Here is a 20,938-nt window from a genome sequence, read left to right as displayed (position 1 = left end):
TGTGACCTAGTCTGTTAACTAGTTATTTGTGGAATAAACAAAACAAAAAAGGCAGTGGCTGTCCGTACGGTTGCCGTATCAATATACTAACATTCAACCCGTTCGCAGCACCCCCCATTGGCCAGTTTCGGTCACGTGACTAAACCTAACTCTAACCCAAACCCTAAGACACTACGTACTTGTACTTCGGTATATAGCACCGGGGGGTTGTCCGTACCGCAACCGTACAAATAGACACTTTCAACAAAAAAAAAAAAGAGCAAACAATTTTGCTGACAAGTCTTAAGCTGAGCTTCCTTACCGGGTATCTCAAGAATTCATAAACTTTAATTCAATTTTTTTTTTTAAAAAAATGGGGAAAAATAGGCAAATCAACCAGGGGAAATCGGCCACTTTAAGGCTGGGATACACTGTGCCATTTTTTAAATTGTTGTACTCAGCTCCAGCTCAAACTGTGTGACTCAATTGCAGAGTCTGAATGTGCGCAGCTCACGATTCATATTCTCACACTGTACAGACCGACACTCTGACACAATCTGACTGCTCAAACTGTACGTCCATACACCACACGTTGGGGTCTTGTTTCCGCAAACTCAACGTACAAATGAGAAGAAATAGAAGAACTCTGAAGTGTCGCCATTAAAACAGAAGAAGAAGATAAACCCGGAAGTGGAGAGACACTCGCAAATCTCAGCAAAAAGAGCTTTAAAAAAGAAAAGGCGGCGATGCGATGGACAATGGTCAATTTTACAGCAGTCCTACGATGTTTGTGCATGTTCAGTGTGAGAGTTTGAGGTATGTCGGTCTGTGGTACTGCTTCAGCTGTGGGGTACCCTCAGCTGAAGCTGATTTCCTTATGACCATATGATTGCTGATCGGGAGCTGGTTGTGAGGTGTGAATCGCTTCTCGTGATTCCATGAATACTACACGATGCACAACACACGATTTAGCCTAGACTCGGCCCTTATCCCAAAAACAGACACGCCAGTCAAAAATCGGCTTAAAATGTGACAAAATTGGTAGTGTATGCCCGCCTCTAGAAGGGACTGATGAGACTCCTAACCCCAATAAAACAGCCCATTATTTGGGGTAAGAGATTATGCCTTGACTTCACTTGGGTGCTTCTCCATGAAATCACTCTGTTGCACATTTATTGTAGTTTGCTGCTCGTTACTGTTTGAAAAGACAGAGATACAAAATTTGGACAGCTCCAGGTGAAAGCCTTTTACTTTTTATCCTTTTGAGAGGACTTTGTTTCAAAGTTGCATAATGTACTAATGGGTACTGTAATTACACTGACATCCTTCCTTGGAAATCAGCTGGAGACGCCGGTTTTTGCCTCAAAGCGAAACAACCTACTGGGGCAGAAACAACCTTCCTCTTTATTTAATCTTTACTCTTTGGTATTGATCTAATTTCTGCTACTTTAATACCAACGCCAATTTCCAGATTTAGAGTTTCTATGTCCATTTATTTCGCTCAACATTCTTAAAGACCCATTTCCAGCCTCTGTTCTCTTCACTTTCACATTTCTGTCTTGTTGTTTATTTTATATAAAACTAGGTAGTGATCTATGCCAATAGATCTTTTACTATTCACTTTCCAATTATACGTAATACTGTTTGCTATCAATCTAAGACCAATTCTTGTCCTGAGTTTACATCTACTCTTGTATTATTGCCACTATTTTAGCAGATTACACTATTTTGCTCTTCTATTTCGTCCAATTTCTTCCAGTTCTAATTTATTGTACGTATTATCCTGCTAAATGTTACCATTCTCTTTTCTACATTTTCTTTTTATCCTCTTGGTCCACATTCCCTGTCATTTTCCCTTTACTTCATCATACTCTCGCATCTTTTTTATGCATAATAAACCTTTTGCTTCACCTTTTTAATCACTTCACATCCCCAATATGCAACACTGTGAATCCCTCCACAGTTACAGCACATCACTCGTTCAAATTTACCAAGTCAGTCTTTCTTTTTCAAAATATCTTTCAATTTGAAGTCATTAAAATAATAAACAAAAACATGTCCTTTAATTTCAAAACTTCATTTTTAACTAAGAATTATAGAATTATAGGGGCGTTTTGCTTAGTTTGAACTAAAGTCAATCCATTATGTCATTCTGTCGCCATCTAGTGTCGATTACCTCTGTAGCCGCGCCTGTGCAGAAAAACTACAATACCCAGCCGTAGAATGTGTAGAACTTGTAGATTCGCCCTCTTTTCTGCCTGATAAAAATACAAATGACAGTAAGCTTTTATTTGAGGAAGAAAATACCACAGATAATATTTTTATGAATAAATTGACTTTTTAATAGTAATATAATTATACGTTTTTATTTACTAACGCATGTATTTGTGTAGGATATTTCTAGTCATCTAAAATCCGTGTTCGAGGTCCTTGGTTCGAAGTGTCATTGGTGAATGACCCAAGATGTCCCACAGCAGACTGTTTGCCAAGCTGCTATGTAAGTATTTTTTTACTAAATTACTTGTCACCAATTTTGTATGAATGCCGTTGAAGTCTATGCAACACAAGCACACATTGAGATGTGCTGTTATACGTTCTATGTGTTTTTGCGGGCTACATTATGCTGTCCTTTTACTTGCAAAGCCCTCCCATGTAGCTTCGAAGCTGGTTAGCTACATTAGCATGTCCCGTTGAATTAAACGGGAAAGGCTTCCTGACAGTTAGCAAACAAGCCTAGCTCCTGGTGCAGCTGAAAGCCAACTTCATTCCAACAAAGTCAGTCTGTAAATTAACTGTTTGACCTCGCACGGCACTTTCTACGTCATGTGTAAAAGCTGGGTGTGTTGTTGGCATTGAAAGCAACTTTGACCTGTCAATAAAAGCTGTGTTTTTCCACACTATAGCAATATTTTAATAGCATTGTCATTTAGTTAGTTAAGAAGAGAGAACTTATAAGTCCTTTACTCCAGGAGAGGTTATCTTTAAAGGCCAACTGGACTTTGTACCGACATATTGGTTTGTATTCTGACTTGAGCAAAGTTCAGTCCTTTACATCTGTGCTAATGCTAATGTTCCAGAGTTACGATTTATTAAATAAAGACTTAACAGATTCAAAACAACACATTATTTTACTATGAAATTTATTGCAAATATTACCTTTGCAATCATTCTATTAATAGATTATTATTAAACAACAGTTGACAATCATTTTTTTTTTTTTTTATCACCCCCCCAAAACTATCTAAAAAATGTCAGTCTATGTTTATCTCATCATCTATTTCATCTTTTGATATAAATTTATTTACCTTTTCCATAAATATATTGTTTAATTTTGGTGGCTGTGACAAAACAAATGGAAGACACAATTTTTTTTATTGTTTTGGACAAAATAAATCAAAAAATGATACAGCCAAAAACCAAACAAGCAGTGTGGGTCACAGAGAGTGACTGAAACAATTCTACCTGTTTAAGGTCCAGCAGTCCTTTAGTGCCTGCTTAAAATCTGTGAGATGGACCTGAAAGACCCGGAAAGCTTGAAACTTATCAAAACGCATCGTTTTTATTTTTTAAAGTAGTGATTTGGATCTAAGTTACAACAATAGACAATTTTCTACAATGTACATGTTTTCAGCATTGGCATTAGGACCGAAATGTTCATCGATTAAAATGATTAAAAAACAAAACAAAACTTACCTTTTGAGTTCAATATAACATTTTGTTGTTTATTGTTGAATTTTGGGAGCAAGTTTTGTTTTAAAATGTAAAAGCACTGTTAAGTAAAACCCTGTGGTTGTGTTTATTTAAGCAATGTTGCATATTAGACATTTATTTATGTACTACCTATTTTAATTGTAAAACTATTTTTCTTAGATTGTTTTATATTTATTTGTTGTATGCAATATAAAGTGCTCAGGTGGATTTTTACCTTGCATACATCTGTAAGTTATAGAATAAGATCAAGAACCATAAGACTGCTTAACATTTTTTTTTTTTTTTTAAATATGATTAATTAATTGATTACTAAGATAATTAATTACTGCAGCCCTAGTTTGCATCATTAGGTGTTAACAGCTTTTAACCCTGCATTACCTTAAAGTTTAAAACACAAGCTGCATTTGTTGGAAACTGAATAATGAATATAAACTGAATAATTAATTTAGTGTTGAACATCTTACGTATACATTTTTGAATAATGTAGTTAAGCACCTCAGATTTACACACTAATAATTCTTATTTTAGTACTGTATATAGTAAAAGTGTATAGCCATAGTACATTAGAGAATATGCATTTTAAAAACAAGGTTTGTCTTGCCTAATTATGCGTTAAGAGTAAAATCAAATATAAATCTTTTTATTCGGAATGCAACAGTGCAAACGGATATATTGCTGACAAAAAATGAGGTTTTGTCAGGTAAATGAACCCTGTGTGAACTTGTATTGATGTTGAACCAAGTCCGATATATATATATATATGTTGATTTGTATTTGAATATTGTTGAACTTGTTTTTGTTTTGTTTTTTTCCCTCCTTTATTTTTGTGTGTATTAGTGCAGCAGAGTGGCGTTAGGCACTGTTATACAGGAACAAGAAATAACCTGTACATCACCAAGAACACTAAAGTCATCTGCCAAGGTTTCACAGGGAAGCAGGTTAGTGTTGACATCTTCACTTTTCCCTTCCTTCCAATTATACTGGAATGTTGTTATTGTCTTAAAAGTGCTACAGTACTCCTTGACACTTATTAAATTATATTCCTCAGAGCCCCCTTATTTGTATCTATGGAAAGAGATGCACAATTTTCAGAAATGAAAACAAATTGTAATGTTTTCATCAGAAGCTTTAACATAAACATTGCATTCTTGGTGAAAGTAGTTGTATAATAAGGACGTATTGAGTAATAAAGAAGCCAGAGAGATGACATTTATAGACTTCTTTTGTCCCCCAACACACACACACACACACACACACACACACACACACACACACACACACACACACACACACACACACACACACACACACACACACACACACACACACACACACACACACACACACACAACTTTTTCTTTTTTCTGTATTCTCTTCAGTATGGTAAAACATTAAATATGGTCGCAGTGAACACTCAGCGTAATTAGAAAAGGATGAGAAATGAGGCGAGCGCTATTGAGTTCACATCTCCCTGGCTAGATAAGCAAGTACTTTTTCTAAATTATTGTCTCAACATTTGTGATAATAAGAGAGTGGAGAGGACAAAAAAAAGCTAAGTTAGCAGAGTAAATGATGGTGTCTCATGAGGAGGAAATGTGCTGATTCACATTATCTATTTCCTTGACAGGCTGAGTCATGTTTACCATTAATTTGCTCTTACAGCTATGATCCCTGCTGTTTTGTGTTCCTCTTTTCAGCATCTCCACTCATAATTAATCGAGTACAGACTCATTTGTTTTTTGGAACTGACTTGCTCCACTAATTCTTCTTGACGACACACCTGAGAATCACTTAAATGGTTTTACGTCCCACACTGCTCTTTGCTCTCTGGCACAATCGCTGCTTTATCTTGTTTATTTTTTCCGAACAGGCCCCGATGCCTTCTGCATATATAAGGAGATGATAAATATGTAAACACTTTGCTCTGTGTGTTTCTACAACCATCTGATGAAATTAGCTTTCCAGTTTCCACTAATGATATTCAGCTACAACGTGATACATTTGGTTCTTGCTGATCAAAGCTCTGTGTGCGATAAGTTAGAGTCCTAAATATGAAAATGGATTGCTTTGCTGCTTTTAAGGATACTTTAGCATTTGAGGTGTTAAGTATATATTCAATTTGTTCTGATGGACTTAAAAATGAGGCTGTGCAATTGACCACGTTGAGCTATCTCAAATCAGGTTTAATTTTGAAACATTTTTAATTGTTGATTATGATCATATTTTTGAGAAATCTACACTGAGAAGTGAACTATGGTTTTTTCTAAATGTTTAAAAAAAAATGTTTCTGTTTCATGGTTTAGAAAGTTCCCCTCACATGCACTGGGAAAGGTTAATGTGTGTGGGCAATGTTACAGTAAATTTTAATCTAATCCTCATTAGTTGCAGTGGATTTATAATAATTTCTGTACTGGACAGGAGTTTGCTTGGCATTGAAAACTGTTAGTAAAATCCAATTATTTTTATGTAATTGCATTAGGTAGGGCTTTGGTCAATGAAGATTTAGTTTTTAAAGATTATTATGAGTATTTTATAGGGGTGTTGAAAAAAAATTGATTTGGCAATATATCGCGATGTTACGTCGCATGATTCTCGGATTGATTCAAAATGCATCCATATCGATTTTCTTTTTATTTAAAAAAAAAAAACCAGCAAAGTGTTTTCCACTGCAGGATACATTGTAACTGCACAAAGAAGTGCTCTGAACCTGGGCATGTTGACCAACTTGTGTTTTTTCAGTAAAATCTAAAAAGGAAGTACTAACTTTCTGCATTTATCTGTTGGTCTAGGCATAAACCTCAGTTAAGTTGCACTAAAGTCATGTTGCACTAAAGTCAAAGTTGGTTTAAAAGCCATAGGCAGATTGTATGTTATTTTTTTTATTTTAAGTTGTTGGCACATGGCATGTTAAAGCCAATGTTTTGAGTGTAAAATATGCCAATAAAATATATTTAATAAATAACGTTCTCATGAAGGTGTACACATTTACTGATTAGTTGTTTCTTAAGTCATATATTTAAAAAGAATCGCAATAATCAATCGCCTTACACTTTAATATCGGGATATATCTTATCGTATTGTGACCTATGTATCGGGGTACGAATCGTATCGCCAGATGCCAGGCAATACACACCCCAAGTATTTTATTTTTACTGCCTTATATAGAGAAAATTCGACTGACCAAAATCTTAAAATGCCATTAAGTGCGGTGATGGCCCGACTAGAAGTGACATCATGTGAAATATTATTTGCTAACGCTTGTTTTGCATGGAAAAATTTAATACTGGCCACTGGAGGATATCCAAATCCACTTTTGATTTGTTTCTCAAATGTTGTGTGTGGAGATTAAACCGAGCTTACATCCTTATTTATTTGTCAGAAACATTTGGATACGTTCTTGTTGAATAAATTTACCGGTGGCTTCATTCGAGCTTAGATTCGTGCTGTTGGTTTCTTTGCTCAGCAGCAGCACAGGTGATTAATCCTGGATGGCAGCAGACTTCCCCTTTCCTCTGTCTGCAATAATATCTCAATGTTTACGCTGGAGCATAGCCATGCCTGTACCACACACTTTATTATGCATGCTCAAAGACACACACACAATCTAACTCCTGGTTCCTTCATCTTCTTCTCCCCTAGGGAACGTTTCACAGTCTGCAGTCCATTGACTATGGCTCCCAGTTAGTTGGAGGTGTTTCCCCTGGTAAGGGGGGCAAGACACACCTCGGGTTGCCAGTTTTCAACTCGGTCAAGGAGGTATGAGTGATTTGTTCGTCATTGTCGTTAACTTTTTATTGCCGTACTTTTTAAGCACTCGGATGACATTTGCTGCCTCTGAAAGAAACATTAGGTAGCACCTTTTCATAGCTTCAGTATTTTCCATTAATACTGCTCTCCCGATACCTTCAATTCTGCCCGCAGGCAAAAGAGGGCACAGGGGCCGAGGCCACCGTGATCTATGTTCCTCCTCCATTCGCGGCAGCAGCCATCATAGAAGCCATTGATGCAGAGATGCCCCTGGTTGTGTGCATCACTGAGGGCATTCCCCAACAGGACATGGTGAGGGTCAAACATAAGCTGCTGCGTCAGAGCAACACCCGCCTCATTGGCCCCAACTGCCCAGGAGTCATCAATGTAAGTACACACACACACGCGCATGAACGCACGCACGCACACACACACACACACACACACACGGCTCATTTTCTGTTCTTTTTATTTTATTTTGTTCGCTCATGCTGTTGCACATTTTCTGTTCAATATTCATACAAAGCTAACATAACTTTGTTTTGTGTTTGGTCTTTGGTGAAGATTGGATCAATTTTGAAAATGTTCACACTGAAGAATGAGTTTCATGATTATAAAATCCAATAACCTCAAGGATAGCATTGAACAGGTTTTCACTAGTCCTCAAATTGAAATGTGATCACATTTGTGTATTTCAGCCTGGAGAATGCAAAATTGGCATTATGCCTGGCCACATTCATAAGAAAGGAAGAATTGGTGAGATTTTCCAACTTGCTTTTAACGGTTTGGAAATGTATTCATCAGCATCCGTCTATAAAAGTGCAATCAGTAATTGAAAATGAGAAGGAGAAAAGACATAATTAACAATAAGATGCAATTTAAAGTAATGTAATTCTCCGTTTCAGGCATTGTTTCCCGATCGGGTACCCTGACATATGAAGCGGTCCACCAAACCACACAAGTGGGCCTTGGACAGTCCCTCTGTGTTGGTGAGCTACCAAAGACACTTTTTATACATTGGAAAAAGAATTGAGCTACATTTGAGAAAGCTTAATAATTTTTTTATGTTGTTTTTGTCACAACCTAAAAACGAATGTTCCTAAAGCAAACACAGATCTTCATCATCTAACTATTGTTGTAATGACCTTTATAGAAAAAAAAAAAATATATATATATATATTTATATATACATATATGTATTTTAGCTTTTGTTGTTATAGGTTGATCCTCTTTTTGCAACAACTATGTATGCTTTTTCTTGCAAGAAATACATTAATTCATTTATTATATTGCACAATTGTGACTGTCACCAGCCCTCCCTAAGAAAAGATAAGATACATTTAGTACATCTTTGCACTCTAGCATGTATTTTTATGGAAATGCGAATTGTTATTAGTTTGCTAAAGTTTCCCTGTCCCTATTAGACAGATTTGTGAACAATATTGAAAAATGGGAGCAAAAACAAAAGTGTTGCGTTTATATTTTTGTTTAGTGTATATATATATATATATATATCACAATAATTTTCTTAACAAATCGATGAGAAAAAAATGTACTCAAAAAGTTAACAGGACGTAATTCACAGGCCTCCTACCGTACATTGTAATTAGATTAGAGTGCTCTCAGTCCAGGCTTTTTAAAGGCAGTGTATCAACAATCTGTCTTGTGGAGATCTGCCTCTGCATTTCTGGACCCTGATAATAATTGTGCTTGAAAATCATTTTGCTCCCATTTGTTTTGCTGCTACTAAGTCAGTCAAGATGTGAAAGAATGATTCTATTAAACTGCTGTTCAAATGTAAAGGCAGTTTAGGACAGTTTGAGTGAAAGTGAGAAATGGAATTTCCATAAGACTTCAGTCTAGTTTTAACTTTATTTCTGACAGAATGTCTGAGAAATGACTGCAATTCCCCTGACCCCAATAGAGCTTTACAGCCTGTTTTCATCTCACTGTTTGACTTCACTCCCAACAATTTCATAAACTGGTTCTATTGTGGGGTCTTTGCAGGTCCTTGGAAAGTGTAGAACTCTGTAACCTGAGCTTTGGCTCATAAAATGTTTGAAGTACAGCCAAAGCAAGTCCTAAAAAGTGATTTCAAAAATATTGAAAGTAACAGACAATATTGCTTTTTTAAAGTTGTTTGCTTCACATTAAGAAAGAAGCTTTCTTTCCTAACAAAACATAGCAACAAAATAAAAGAATGAATGAAGTGCACAGCCAGGTGCCTGCTAATACTGTTGTGCGTTGGGATGCTTCTAGGGCAATAAAATGACTAATGACTGTTTTATTTTTTACATTGTCTGAACTAAGACATTTTAGAGATGTGCTTATTTTTTTTGGAAGTAATTCCAAGAATTACTGTTGAAATACAGTCCATTTTAAAGATATGAAATTAATAATTACTACAATTGTTTGTTTGTTCTTGCGTCTGTTTTTTCATTCATGGACAGCAGTTATACAACTAAGGATCCAAATAAACCAACCTTGCAAGATCAAATATTCTTTGATAAGGGATAAAAAGGACACATTTGGCAGAATTTGTTTGGTTTATGGTTGCAGCCATAAAATTATTGCAAAGCATACTTAGTCTTTTAGCAAAGTGTTGGCTTTGTTCCCTTTCATTCTGTGAGATTGATTATTAAATGTTTTTAGTGCTTCATCATAAAATGCTTTGTTTTGTCTCTTGCAAGGCATTGGTGGCGATCCATTCAATGGCACAAACTTTATCGACTGTCTGGAGGTATTTTTGCAAGATCCTAAAACTGAGGGCATCATCGTCATTGGAGAGATTGGGGGGAACGCTGAGGAGAACGCAGCAGAGTACCTGAAACAGCACAACTCTGTAAGAAAAACTCCTGCAGTTTCACTTCTCTCTGTCCTTGCGATGTCCTCCGCTACATCAGAGTAACTCATCACACACATCTCTGCATAAAAAATATGCTCTTAGTCACACTGCATCTTAAATCTGTCAGCTGGGGTGAACACTGAAAACCATTCAAGATGTAAAACAAGAGGAATGTCTGGGTGCCCTTGATCTTTGATGGCTGCTTAGGCTCACTCTACTCGTTTTGTAATTTCTGTGTCAAGATGATAAGTGACAGATAGAATATTAATATGATTCGTAGAATGTGTTCTCCAAATCTTCACTAGCGCTTGGATGAAAGTTAAGAAACGGCGACGCAGTGAAATAATCGTGTGCACACTGCAGTCAAGTTGCTGCAAACTTGTTAGTGTTTTCACTCTGCTGCAGGTGTTGAATTTTTTTGTGCAGTTTGTCTCCATGCATTAGCGCGTGCATGTGCTGCTCTAAAACTGAGAACTAAAGATGCCCTTGGCTGCTCTAATGCATGCAAATCCCCTGATAACATCTTAGGAGAATAACTTTACTCCCTCAACAAAGTACAAACACTCCCAACCCAATCATCCTGTGTGTTGACAGCAAGGGAGCAAGTGCTCAAATTCTGTCTTTGCTGCAGATTTACATTTGAAAGTCATGCCGAATGGTTTCTGATAGGTGGTGACATGTTTGCATCACAAACAAAATTTGTTAGCCCTGCCCCTTTAAAACTAGCACCTGAAGGCTCTACAATCTGTGGTGAGTAGGTTGGATTGAGAGAAGAGTGAATAGAGAGGTATATTGAGTAATAAGTAGCTAGGTAGCATAGCATAGATTGTTAATTGGAGAATTTATAGTATAGTCTGGGCATGTCTTAACTGCTACAGGATCTCCGCCCATATTCAAGGTTTTTATTTGAATTTCCCTCCTAGTGGCGGGACAGGAGAAAGCAGGGGTTTAGTTTTCTTTAATACCCATACAGTGGGTCCAAATGTATGACCATCCCCATTTTTTTTTTAACAATTTTGCCAATGATCAAAGAAGGGATTAACAAAAAAAAAAAAAACATATCCAGTATCAGTGTACTGATCCAGATCTCCTCCGAAATGTAATGGAATCTTTGTCGTAAAGTCTATCTTTGGTTGATATTTTGTCAAAATCCGTCTAGTGCTTTTGACGTAATCCTGCTAACTAACAAACAAATAAATAAATAAACACTGGTGAAATTGCTACCACCTTGGTGGAGAAAACATTTTATTTTAACTGTTTTATTTGTGTGCTCTATTGTGTTTCAGTTTAGAATTTCAACATTGAAGTGGACTCAAACTTTAGCCTTCTAGTAGATGTACCACAGTCTCATATATTGGTTTGACAAAAATTATAACCTTTATAAAGACAAAAATTACATAATGATATCATCAAGGAGGTGATCATGAATTGGCTAATCGATGCCAACCACACTTTTTCTTCCAGCTGAGTCCAGAGCAGGTAAAGCTATTACTGGAACACAGACACTGCAGGAGAGTGAAAACAAAACATGTTTTCACACTGACTGTATTTATCCAGGCAAGAAGAGTGAAAATAAAAAAAATGAGTTGCTCTTTTTATTATAGTTAAAATTATTATATTATTATAGTTTGATTCATTCCAAGGAACATTAACATTTTATTCTGTGCTTAAGCATCTTATCAAATGGCAATGAAATCCGAAGTTTCCGCTTTCGGCTGTCAGAATTCATGATGTGGGATGTTATTTGGCAGTCAAACTTAAATGAAGTAACCTGCATCAAAAGTTGGCCAACACTTAATCAGTCCTTCAAAGGCTGAGTACTGTCAGGGTACCGCCATAAACTACATTATGTTTGTCCTGAATTTAAAGTGAGTTTTTCATTTTTGTTTTTTACTGCAGCAATTTTAATTGATTCATGCCGACACACACCTTTTACAGAACCACATGAAGTTATGTACAACACTAGTCAGTTGTGTATGTACAATAAGTGCAAAACACATTACACACATTTCTCTGACTGGTTTGTATTTATAGAAGAAGTCCCTCCTTTCATCCTGTCGATGCGTGGTGATAAAGATTACCACACTGTTGGCCTCATAATTAAAGGTTATAAAAGTGCTGCTAACAGTGAAAGACATTAAAGTGTGGTATAACACTCCTGCTGCATGAGACGTTACTTAGTGCACTATACAAGGACGTTGGTGATTAACAGCGATGCTGCCAGCGTTAGAAGTAGATTTGGGACCTAATTCACAAGGGGGTAGTTTGTTGACTCAAAACATAGTTTGAATTTGGAAGAAAAAAAGGTTGAGCTAATTTATTTAGTGCTTGGATTTATAATTTTTTGGAATGCAGAAAAGGGTAAGGCGTTCTATTCAAGCATTAAAAAAACTATTCTTTAGTGTAAAAGTGGCATCACTTTTATATGTTGAGCCTCTAACAGATGTTTGTCTTAAAGGATCATATTGGGCAGGATTTGTGAAAAAATAAACATTAATTTGAAGTCTTTAAATGCCAATGGGTGACGCTAAAAACCAAAGAGAATGAGCCCACGCACAAATCTCCCTTTTGCCTTGAACAGATTGTGATACATTTTGTACTGCTGTTCTGGGTCGGAATTTCCCTCTCAATTCTGCAGCCATGACATCAAATGACGCTGGTTTGCGTTTTTGACGGCTTGGAGAAATAAAGATAGAAAAAAAGACGGCTTGGAGACTGAAAGAGGACAAGCACAGTGGATCTGTTGCATAGTCCATGTATTAAAGATAAGAATAATCCATGTTATTGTGCAGAAAAAGCAATGTTTCAATGGTGTATTCCTTTATAATTGTCCTCCTTTGCTCCTTTCTCCCTGCACCATGAATCCTGCTCTCACTGCTACAGTTAAAGTTGTATTCTTCAGGGCTGCAGCAGCTGCAGCAGGAAAGGAAGAACGCTGCTCACAAATGACACTGTGTGACCGAACCCGATCACCAGTCCTAAATATCTGTCCGAACCCGACCCGTCCAGTGCCGTTGGGTCCCGTTAGGCTTCAGTCGGCTATTAATCTTCAGTATCAGCTGTGCTCCGGTGCTAGAGTTGATGCGCGCCCCCGCGGTGGCTTGGTTTGTAACTGCAGTTACACTAACCATCGTGGTGTCACTATGGAGTCTGATTTCTGCATCCTGCCCTATGCTCCTTTAAGTTTTAGGAGTCAGCTGTACTTTATTTTAAAGAAAGGCCATCTCGTCCCTGTCGGCGTAGGCTTGAAATGTAAAGTGATGTGTTAACAGAAAACGTTTTTAAAAGATTGATCTGTTTTGGTAAGCAGGGTTTTGTCAACCTGAAGCATTCCCACTGATTCACAGCTTGTGTTGAAAGGCTCAGACTCACTCATGCGCATATAAAGTTAAACCTGACTTGTGTAAGTGCACCGTACACTACCTTTTGCAATTTGGTTGTTATTTATCAGTATGAAACATTAGCTGAAGTACACACACACACACACACACGCACACGCACGCATGCTGTGCCCCACCTGCTTGTTTTGATGAAGATGAAAATGATATATTGTCCCTCTTCACCTTGGAAATAATCTTAACTGTTGAATTTAGCATCCATCAATGAGCAAGCAGCAGAGACGCCCGCAGAGCTAATCAGCACCAGCATGACTAATTACCATTTCAGAAATGAGACGATTTGAAATGGTAGAATCCTGAGAGCCTATCTGGTCAGACACTATACCCTATGCAATTAAATGGCTTGATTGACCCTTTGTTTTAATAATGCAGGCTGCGACAGTGATGGCAGGTTAGACAAGCTTGTTATCAAGGGAGTGGGCAATGGAAGGACACGAGGTGTTGAATATCTAATGAATGAATCAAATGCAGGTGCTAAGAACCAATTCCTGCTGTTTTATCTGCAGTCTCCCCTGCACTCTCTCAGTGGCTTAGTTTCCTATGTTGTTTTTCTATCCTCTCGTATTACACCTTTCCTCAGAGTTAGTTCTCAGTTGTCCCTGGACTCCCTATTTTATGCTCCTGTTTGCATCTTTAATGTAGGGTGCCAATGCAAAGCCTGTGGTGTCCTTCATCGCCGGATTAACTGCTCCTCCCGGCCGTCGGATGGGCCACGCTGGCGCCATTATTGCTGGTGGAAAAGGCGGAGCCAAAGAGAAGATTGCAGCACTCCAGTCAGCTGGGGTCATCGTCAGCATGTCTCCTGCTCAGCTGGGAAGCACTATGTTTAAGGCGAGTATTGACTAGTAGGAAACAGGAGAAATATCTTTTTGTCCTATACTGTCCTATTATTTTTCATCATTTACTCTCGCATTTCTCTCGTTATTCTACGACGGTAACTGTTTTTAACTGTTTTTATTAGAAATTGTTTTGATCCAATCACGGTTGGGCCTGGGATCAATTATAATTGTAATTGTGTAGTTGATAGTTAAGTATGATGTAATTATAATTTTAATTGGGAAAAAAATTGCTGCTGATGTAATCATAATTTAATTGTAATTGTGTTAAGATAATTGACTTTGTAATTGGTATACAAATTTTTTAAAAACATGTTTCATATCAAGTTTTCCCACTACCTGTGAGTGACTCTTGACGATCATTTCACCATTTAAAAAAAATAAACTGAAACCGACAGGGAATAATAAAAAAAAGGTGCAGACGCCCACAATAAAAACATAATACTAATATTTTTATTGATTAGGAAGCCTAACAAAGTAACCAAGAGATGAAAAACAAAATAGATGGCAAATTATATTAATATTTTTTAGTGTATTTTCCAGCTGATTTAAGACATGGGTCAAAACTGACCTGTTATCATAAGAGATACTAATAGAAAGCTAAGACAAGAGGAAGGTTAAGTTTTATGGGGTTATTTATGTCAGGCTCAGATAATTGTTATTAATTGTGATTGAACTTTAGTCATTGAGAACTTAATATTACTTTTCGGGAAAATAATAATTGTAATTTAAATTGTAATTGGAAAGAATGTCGCTCATGTTTATCATAATTGAGTTTTAATTCAAGACAGAATTGTAATTGAAAAATGTAATTGACCCCAACCCTGGATTCAATGCAACAACCCTATTTTTGTGATTGTTCTTTTTTTTTTTTAAATTATGACTAGTTAAAGATGAAGATTTTTTTAATATTTACAAAAGCAGTGTTAGTAATGTGTCATTCCTATTTTAACAGCAAACAGCAGCCTAAGTGAGGGTTCGCTATCTGCCCTATTTGTTTACTGAAATGTAAAAAAAAAACCCACTAAAGCTATTCCCAGTTTGCTCTTCAATAATCGCGGTGCCGCAGTGATGCTGAAAGTAGGAGTAATCAGCGATTGTTCTGGCCTCATGGAACCATTTCCACTATTCAGTTAGTTAAACACCTCCAGACAAGAAGTCACAGACGTCAGGATGAGTTGGACTCCTTTTTTATATGGCTGGTGTGGAACTGTAATAAACAGATACAGTATAAGTACATCAGTACACAAATTATGCAGCAATCGTGAATTCAAGCTTAATATAACTCATAGACTGTCTCCTTACATTGTAATGAATCAAAAATAATGCACTGAAAGATAAGATATGTAAATTGTTCCTTAAAACATTGATGAACTACCTAAATGTTTCATTTTCAACATGTAATATTCATCTAAACATTGTTTTTACTACAATACTCACAGGGAATGCCTTTATGAGCTCAATCACAGCTACAGAACACAACTTGCCGTCTCTGCGCAGCATAGTTAGGACTCTCACTTCCTGTTTCCCTTAAAGAGGCAGCGCACATAACAAGACTAATGGCAGAGCCAGAACAGCAATCGATCAAAGTGTGTGTCCAGTGAGTGTCTGTGATGCCCTGAGGTCTGTCCTGTACCAACCTAATCCTCAGGAGAACAAATGGCTGCTGCTCAAATCATTCCATTTCACTGCTGTGAGGATGCTAAACACTCACAGCTGTGATTTTTAATGTCTTACATACTCCTGTCTGACTTACAGGTGACTTTTTCCTACATATCATAATTTCTGTGTTATGATGCTACTTGTGAACCTCTTAATAATTACTCTTCTAGGGATCAATGGAGTTCTGTAAAGTCTAAAGTACCACGCTGTCATCCATCTGTCCCATTAGCACAGCTAGTTCTTACTCAAGATGCAGTTGGGACTAATTCATTTTGTAATTGGAATTTTTAGACCTATGTTGACCCAGAGGAAATTAAGAATAATGCCTGTGGTCTGTTGGGGAAATTACAAAACGTATGCGCTCTGTCAATAAGCACCAATAACCAGTTTGTAACAACTAAAAATCAGAAATCAGAAATTATTTTGCAAAGAATTCTTTATTTGAGCTGGAAAACACTCAGTGAATTAACCAAGGAAATATCCTAACCAATAATAATACATGGCCTATGTAACTGTGATGTTAGTGTTAGGGTTAGGTGTCCGACGGCAAAAAGGAAAACACAAATGCAAAAACCATTAATGTTGCTGTGTTCCTACGAACTATTATCTCCGCGCACACAACACGGCAAAAAGTTCTGAAAAATAACTAAACCATTGTTTTCTGTGTTTTAAAACTTCAGCTAAGATAAATATATCTTTGTGCAGGTCTCACCTTTTAATAGAATATTAACTGGTGTCATGTAATGTTTAGTTTTTAGAATCACTTGAGCATCATACCATGTGCCTAATGTTGGCCATTAAAATGCATAATCTGAACTGAACTCATTGTGGTGATAGATTTTATTTGCTTTGAATGTTGAGAACTGAACATAATTTTATCTTGTATCAAATTTTCAGATTCACTTTCTTTAACTGAACTACACTGAACAAAAATATAAAAGCAACACTTTTGTTTTTGCTCCCATTTTTCACGAGCTGAATCTGTGTTAGTTTTGAATAATATTTATGGGAAATAGGTCTTTTGTGTATATAGAAAATGTTTTAGATCTTTGAGTTCAGCATGAAAAATGGGAGCAAAAACAAGTGTTGCGTTAATTATTTTGTTCAATGTATATCAGAATTTAGAGAAGTGTCATTTTATCAAAACAGCTAACAGTTGAAGTCTTTCAACATCCTTTGTAGTGATGCTTCCCTTTGTTTTTTAGCTTTTGCATTTGTGTTTTTCTCGTTTGAAGTTGTGTTTTTTTTTTTTTTTTTTTTTTTGGTTTTCTTGGTGTTTTTGTATTTGCAAATCGTCTGACACCTACCAGCCACCATACTTTTGGCAATGAGTTACTCATAAGTCCATCATTCCAACAAGTAAAAGAACATTTACTGGGAGCTGGAATGAACTTTAGTCCAGAGTGCACTGTAAAGATTAAGCGTGTAATATTGTGTAAAGGGGGGCAGAAAAGCAGGGCAGACATTAATAAACGTGTTGACAGGGGCAAAGCTGACTCTATATTTCAGATTATCTCTGGGGAAGCTCCGTTAACAAGACGTATAAAAAGTGAAAGCATGTATTGTACTCATTCATCATCTTATACTTTCATTACCACTGCTGGCACTACTGCACGCAGATATGGATTTACATGACTTTTTTTCCCCCTCAAAGTTTAATTCATAATCATTGTGTGTAATGATGAAAAACGTGCAGCGCGCGTTCTCATTTCACAGCACACAGTGTTCATACGTCTCTGTTAATTGCACAGGATTCAATGAAATTACGTGCAAGATGAGCAAGTACACAACATTCTTACTGGGCCGGGGAAAGCAGTGACAAGGATCCCAGTGTCAGCCGCTGGAAGACTCGCATGTAACCACTGATGCAAATGAGACATTCACAGAAATGGCTACATGCATCATCATATTTAATCTAATATGAAGGTTGTATGAATTTAGAATGCAGTTACCAAAAGTTCTCCCTGAGACCACATAGGCTGATAGAAATGGCTCAGTATATATTTTGATATGTATCCAGTTATTCTTGTCAATTTTCACAGCTATTGTTTCCTTTTTATTAATCTTTACATTGACATTTCAATGCAAATAAAAAGGTCTGCTTGTGGTATGTGCACCCATAGTCGAATAGAGTAAAAGACCAAACCACATGCTCCTATATTTGTGATGACGCGCTGGTGATGACATAATCCAAGATGGCTGCCCAGACTTGAGTCGAGACTATTTATTTAATAAAACCTTAGAAGAAATGGATATAATGGAAAGGACAGTTTTGTGCCTCCTTACTCCTGCTCAGCGGACTAAAGTGAAACCGTATGTTTTTGTCAAGCTGTTGCTTCAAAACTACAATCAAAATAAAAGCAAAAACAGTTCTTATGTGTTATTTTAAGCAGAATTTAATAAAGCCGAATAAACCTGTTTTTCAATTATCGTAAACGCTTTAATTCAGAACAATTTAATTTAGAATAAGTAATTCCAAAATTTAAAAAAAAAAAAAACATCATGTAGCCGTGGCCAATAGCTTTGTTCCAACACTTTGTTCAGTGTTTTTTATGCTAAATTTCCGCTACTCTGTAAGCTAGTAGCTTTTCAGACAATCAGCTTCCTCCTAGCTCTGGACTTGAGCCACACAAACATGACGCCAAAAGAGTTTCCTGTCAACAAGAAAAGTTCAAGTTGGGTTTAAGAACAGGATGATGAGACGATCAATGCCTCGCGTCAGATTTCTGAAAGTTTACACTCGTCGAGCTTCTGTTTCTGTTTACACTTCTCATATCGAGACTGCACTCTTTGATCTTTTTTTCCTCTGTGTCCCTTGGGTAAGGTTCATTGGAAGTTGCAGTCTTTGACTTTGAAATAAGCATTTAAGGGATTTAAATCACAGATGGAAAAGGGGAAAGTGCTTTTGTAAATGGAGTGCTGACATTATATGAGCATTACCCCATGTTTATCACTGCTGGCAGGATTTAGCGTCCTTAGTTTTCATTACATTTAGCTCATTGGAGAGAAAACAGCTGCCTCCAAAGAGTTGTGTATCACAAAATGTTGTTTTATATCATTTAGATTTAATGAACAATGGTATAAAATGTAATTGCCATGTATTATCACAAAATATAACTAAATATTCCCAGCCTGAATAATCCCATCCTCCTTCCGAAGACACACATGCATCATTGTATCAGCTCATTACATTTAAAAGCTAACAGGAGTAAAGTGCCTGTATAAGATGTCTACATTCCTCATTGTCCTGTCCCCATTTTGTCAATGCTTAGTTTTGTCCTCCTGATTTCCCAAGCATCCTTCTTCCCTTATTGATCTTTTTTCTTTTTTTTTTTTTCAAACCCCTCAACTAAAACTGCCAGCAGTGCATTCCCACTTTTTTCACTCGTTCCTTATCTTGCCTCTTTTTTCAATCCTAATTTTCTCTTCTTTCCTCGCCTTGCTTTACTTCCACTGTCTGTTATTTGAAATGATTGTTTATGAGTTTTTTTTTTTTTTTTTTCCAAGTCGGCTCCACTGTTTTTTAATGAACATGAATGTTGTTTTCCTCAAGGTGGCAGTAGCTTATCATAGATACACAATTTGCAGAAGGAAAGATGTCGTCTGTGCATGAGGACCTGTGTGATGTAGATCTGATAAATGACATTTGCATTAATCTCCCCCCCCTTCTGTGGAATGAAAAATTCTCTGGGAACGACGTATTCTATCCTCCTTCGAATTGTTTGATATTTCCTAAATTGAATATGTAAATGGCAACATTCTTTTTAATGGCAAACATAATGCTTTCTCATTTATAGTCACACGATTTGGACTGTGCTGATAACAGCAGCAACTGTAACCAGGCATTAATGGTTTTTTTTTGCAGATGCGCAGCCACTATCAATCACACTGAGTGAGCCGTTGTAACACTGACGACTGGAACTTGCTAACTCGTACGCGCTGCTGCGTAATTTGCACTCTCCAGGAAAAACAACACGCTCTCCAAAGCTGGATCCTCCTCTGCGTTTCTCTGTCCCTCACCAGTAGATCTAATATACAGGATCAAAACAAAATTACGCATGAATGAATCACTCGTCTGTTTGTCTGTCTTAATTTTATGTCTTTTCTTTACACCCCTTTCTCTAGTGTCTAAATTTTTTTTCTCTTTTTTTGCAGGAGTTCGAGAAAAGGAAGATGTTGTAAAATGTGCAAAAAGGCTACAAACCTCTTGACCCCTGCCTCGAAATTGATTCGAGCAGTCCGATTCTGGAAGTGGATATGCCCTATGGTGTTTGTAAACCCTGATTATCTCAACCTACAATGCACACAGCAATTGTTTATATTGTAATTTCTGCCATGATCCTATATCTAGCACACAATAAGTGATAACAAAAAAAATGTGTCTTAAAGTTATAAAGTCATTGTACAAAATGTAAAAGCTTTAGACGTTTTGTTCCTCCCAACAGTCAGCTGCTGTGGGAGCAACGCCATAGTGATTGTTCTTCTTGTTTTTACTCAAGATGCATTTCGTCACTCAATTCACTGGATGTCCACCTGAATAATAACTATTTCTCATATCATTTTGCATTTGTCTTGTTTTTTGTGCATGTGAGGAGGGGAGGAATCAATAGAGAATGAGCTTCCCAGGCTTCTTCCCCTAAGCGTAACCAAAAGTTGCGCCGTGTCCTGTGTGAACGCAGCATAAAGGTATCAACTTACATCTTTATGTAAGTGGTAACCAACTCTGAAGCATAATTATTCCAACAGGTAGTCTCGGACAC

At 36.9% G+C, this 20,938-nt stretch overlaps 1 protein-coding gene across 1 annotated transcript; it reads left to right on the top strand.

Moving 5' to 3' along the window:
• Positions 1-2,353: 2,353 nt before the first annotated feature.
• suclg1 (succinate-CoA ligase GDP/ADP-forming subunit alph) lies at positions 2,354-20,737 on the top strand. Its single transcript, XM_028450584.1, has 9 exons — positions 2,354-2,476; positions 4,528-4,628; positions 7,330-7,446; positions 7,612-7,824; positions 8,136-8,193; positions 8,343-8,426; positions 10,128-10,279; positions 14,323-14,511; positions 20,334-20,737. Exons 1-9 carry the CDS (start codon positions 2,443-2,445, stop codon positions 20,358-20,360), a joined length of 975 nt encoding a protein of 324 aa, XP_028306385.1. The 5' UTR covers positions 2,354-2,442; the 3' UTR covers positions 20,361-20,737.
• Positions 20,738-20,938: the final 201 nt, after the last annotated feature.

Source organism: Gouania willdenowi, chromosome 1 (genome assembly GCF_900634775.1).
Source record: "Gouania willdenowi chromosome 1, fGouWil2.1, whole genome shotgun sequence".
Classification (NCBI taxonomy): Eukaryota; Metazoa; Chordata; class Actinopteri; order Blenniiformes; family Gobiesocidae; genus Gouania; species Gouania willdenowi.
Note: the sequence above shows the minus strand (reverse complement) of the source record. Positions and strands in the feature narration are given on the sequence as shown.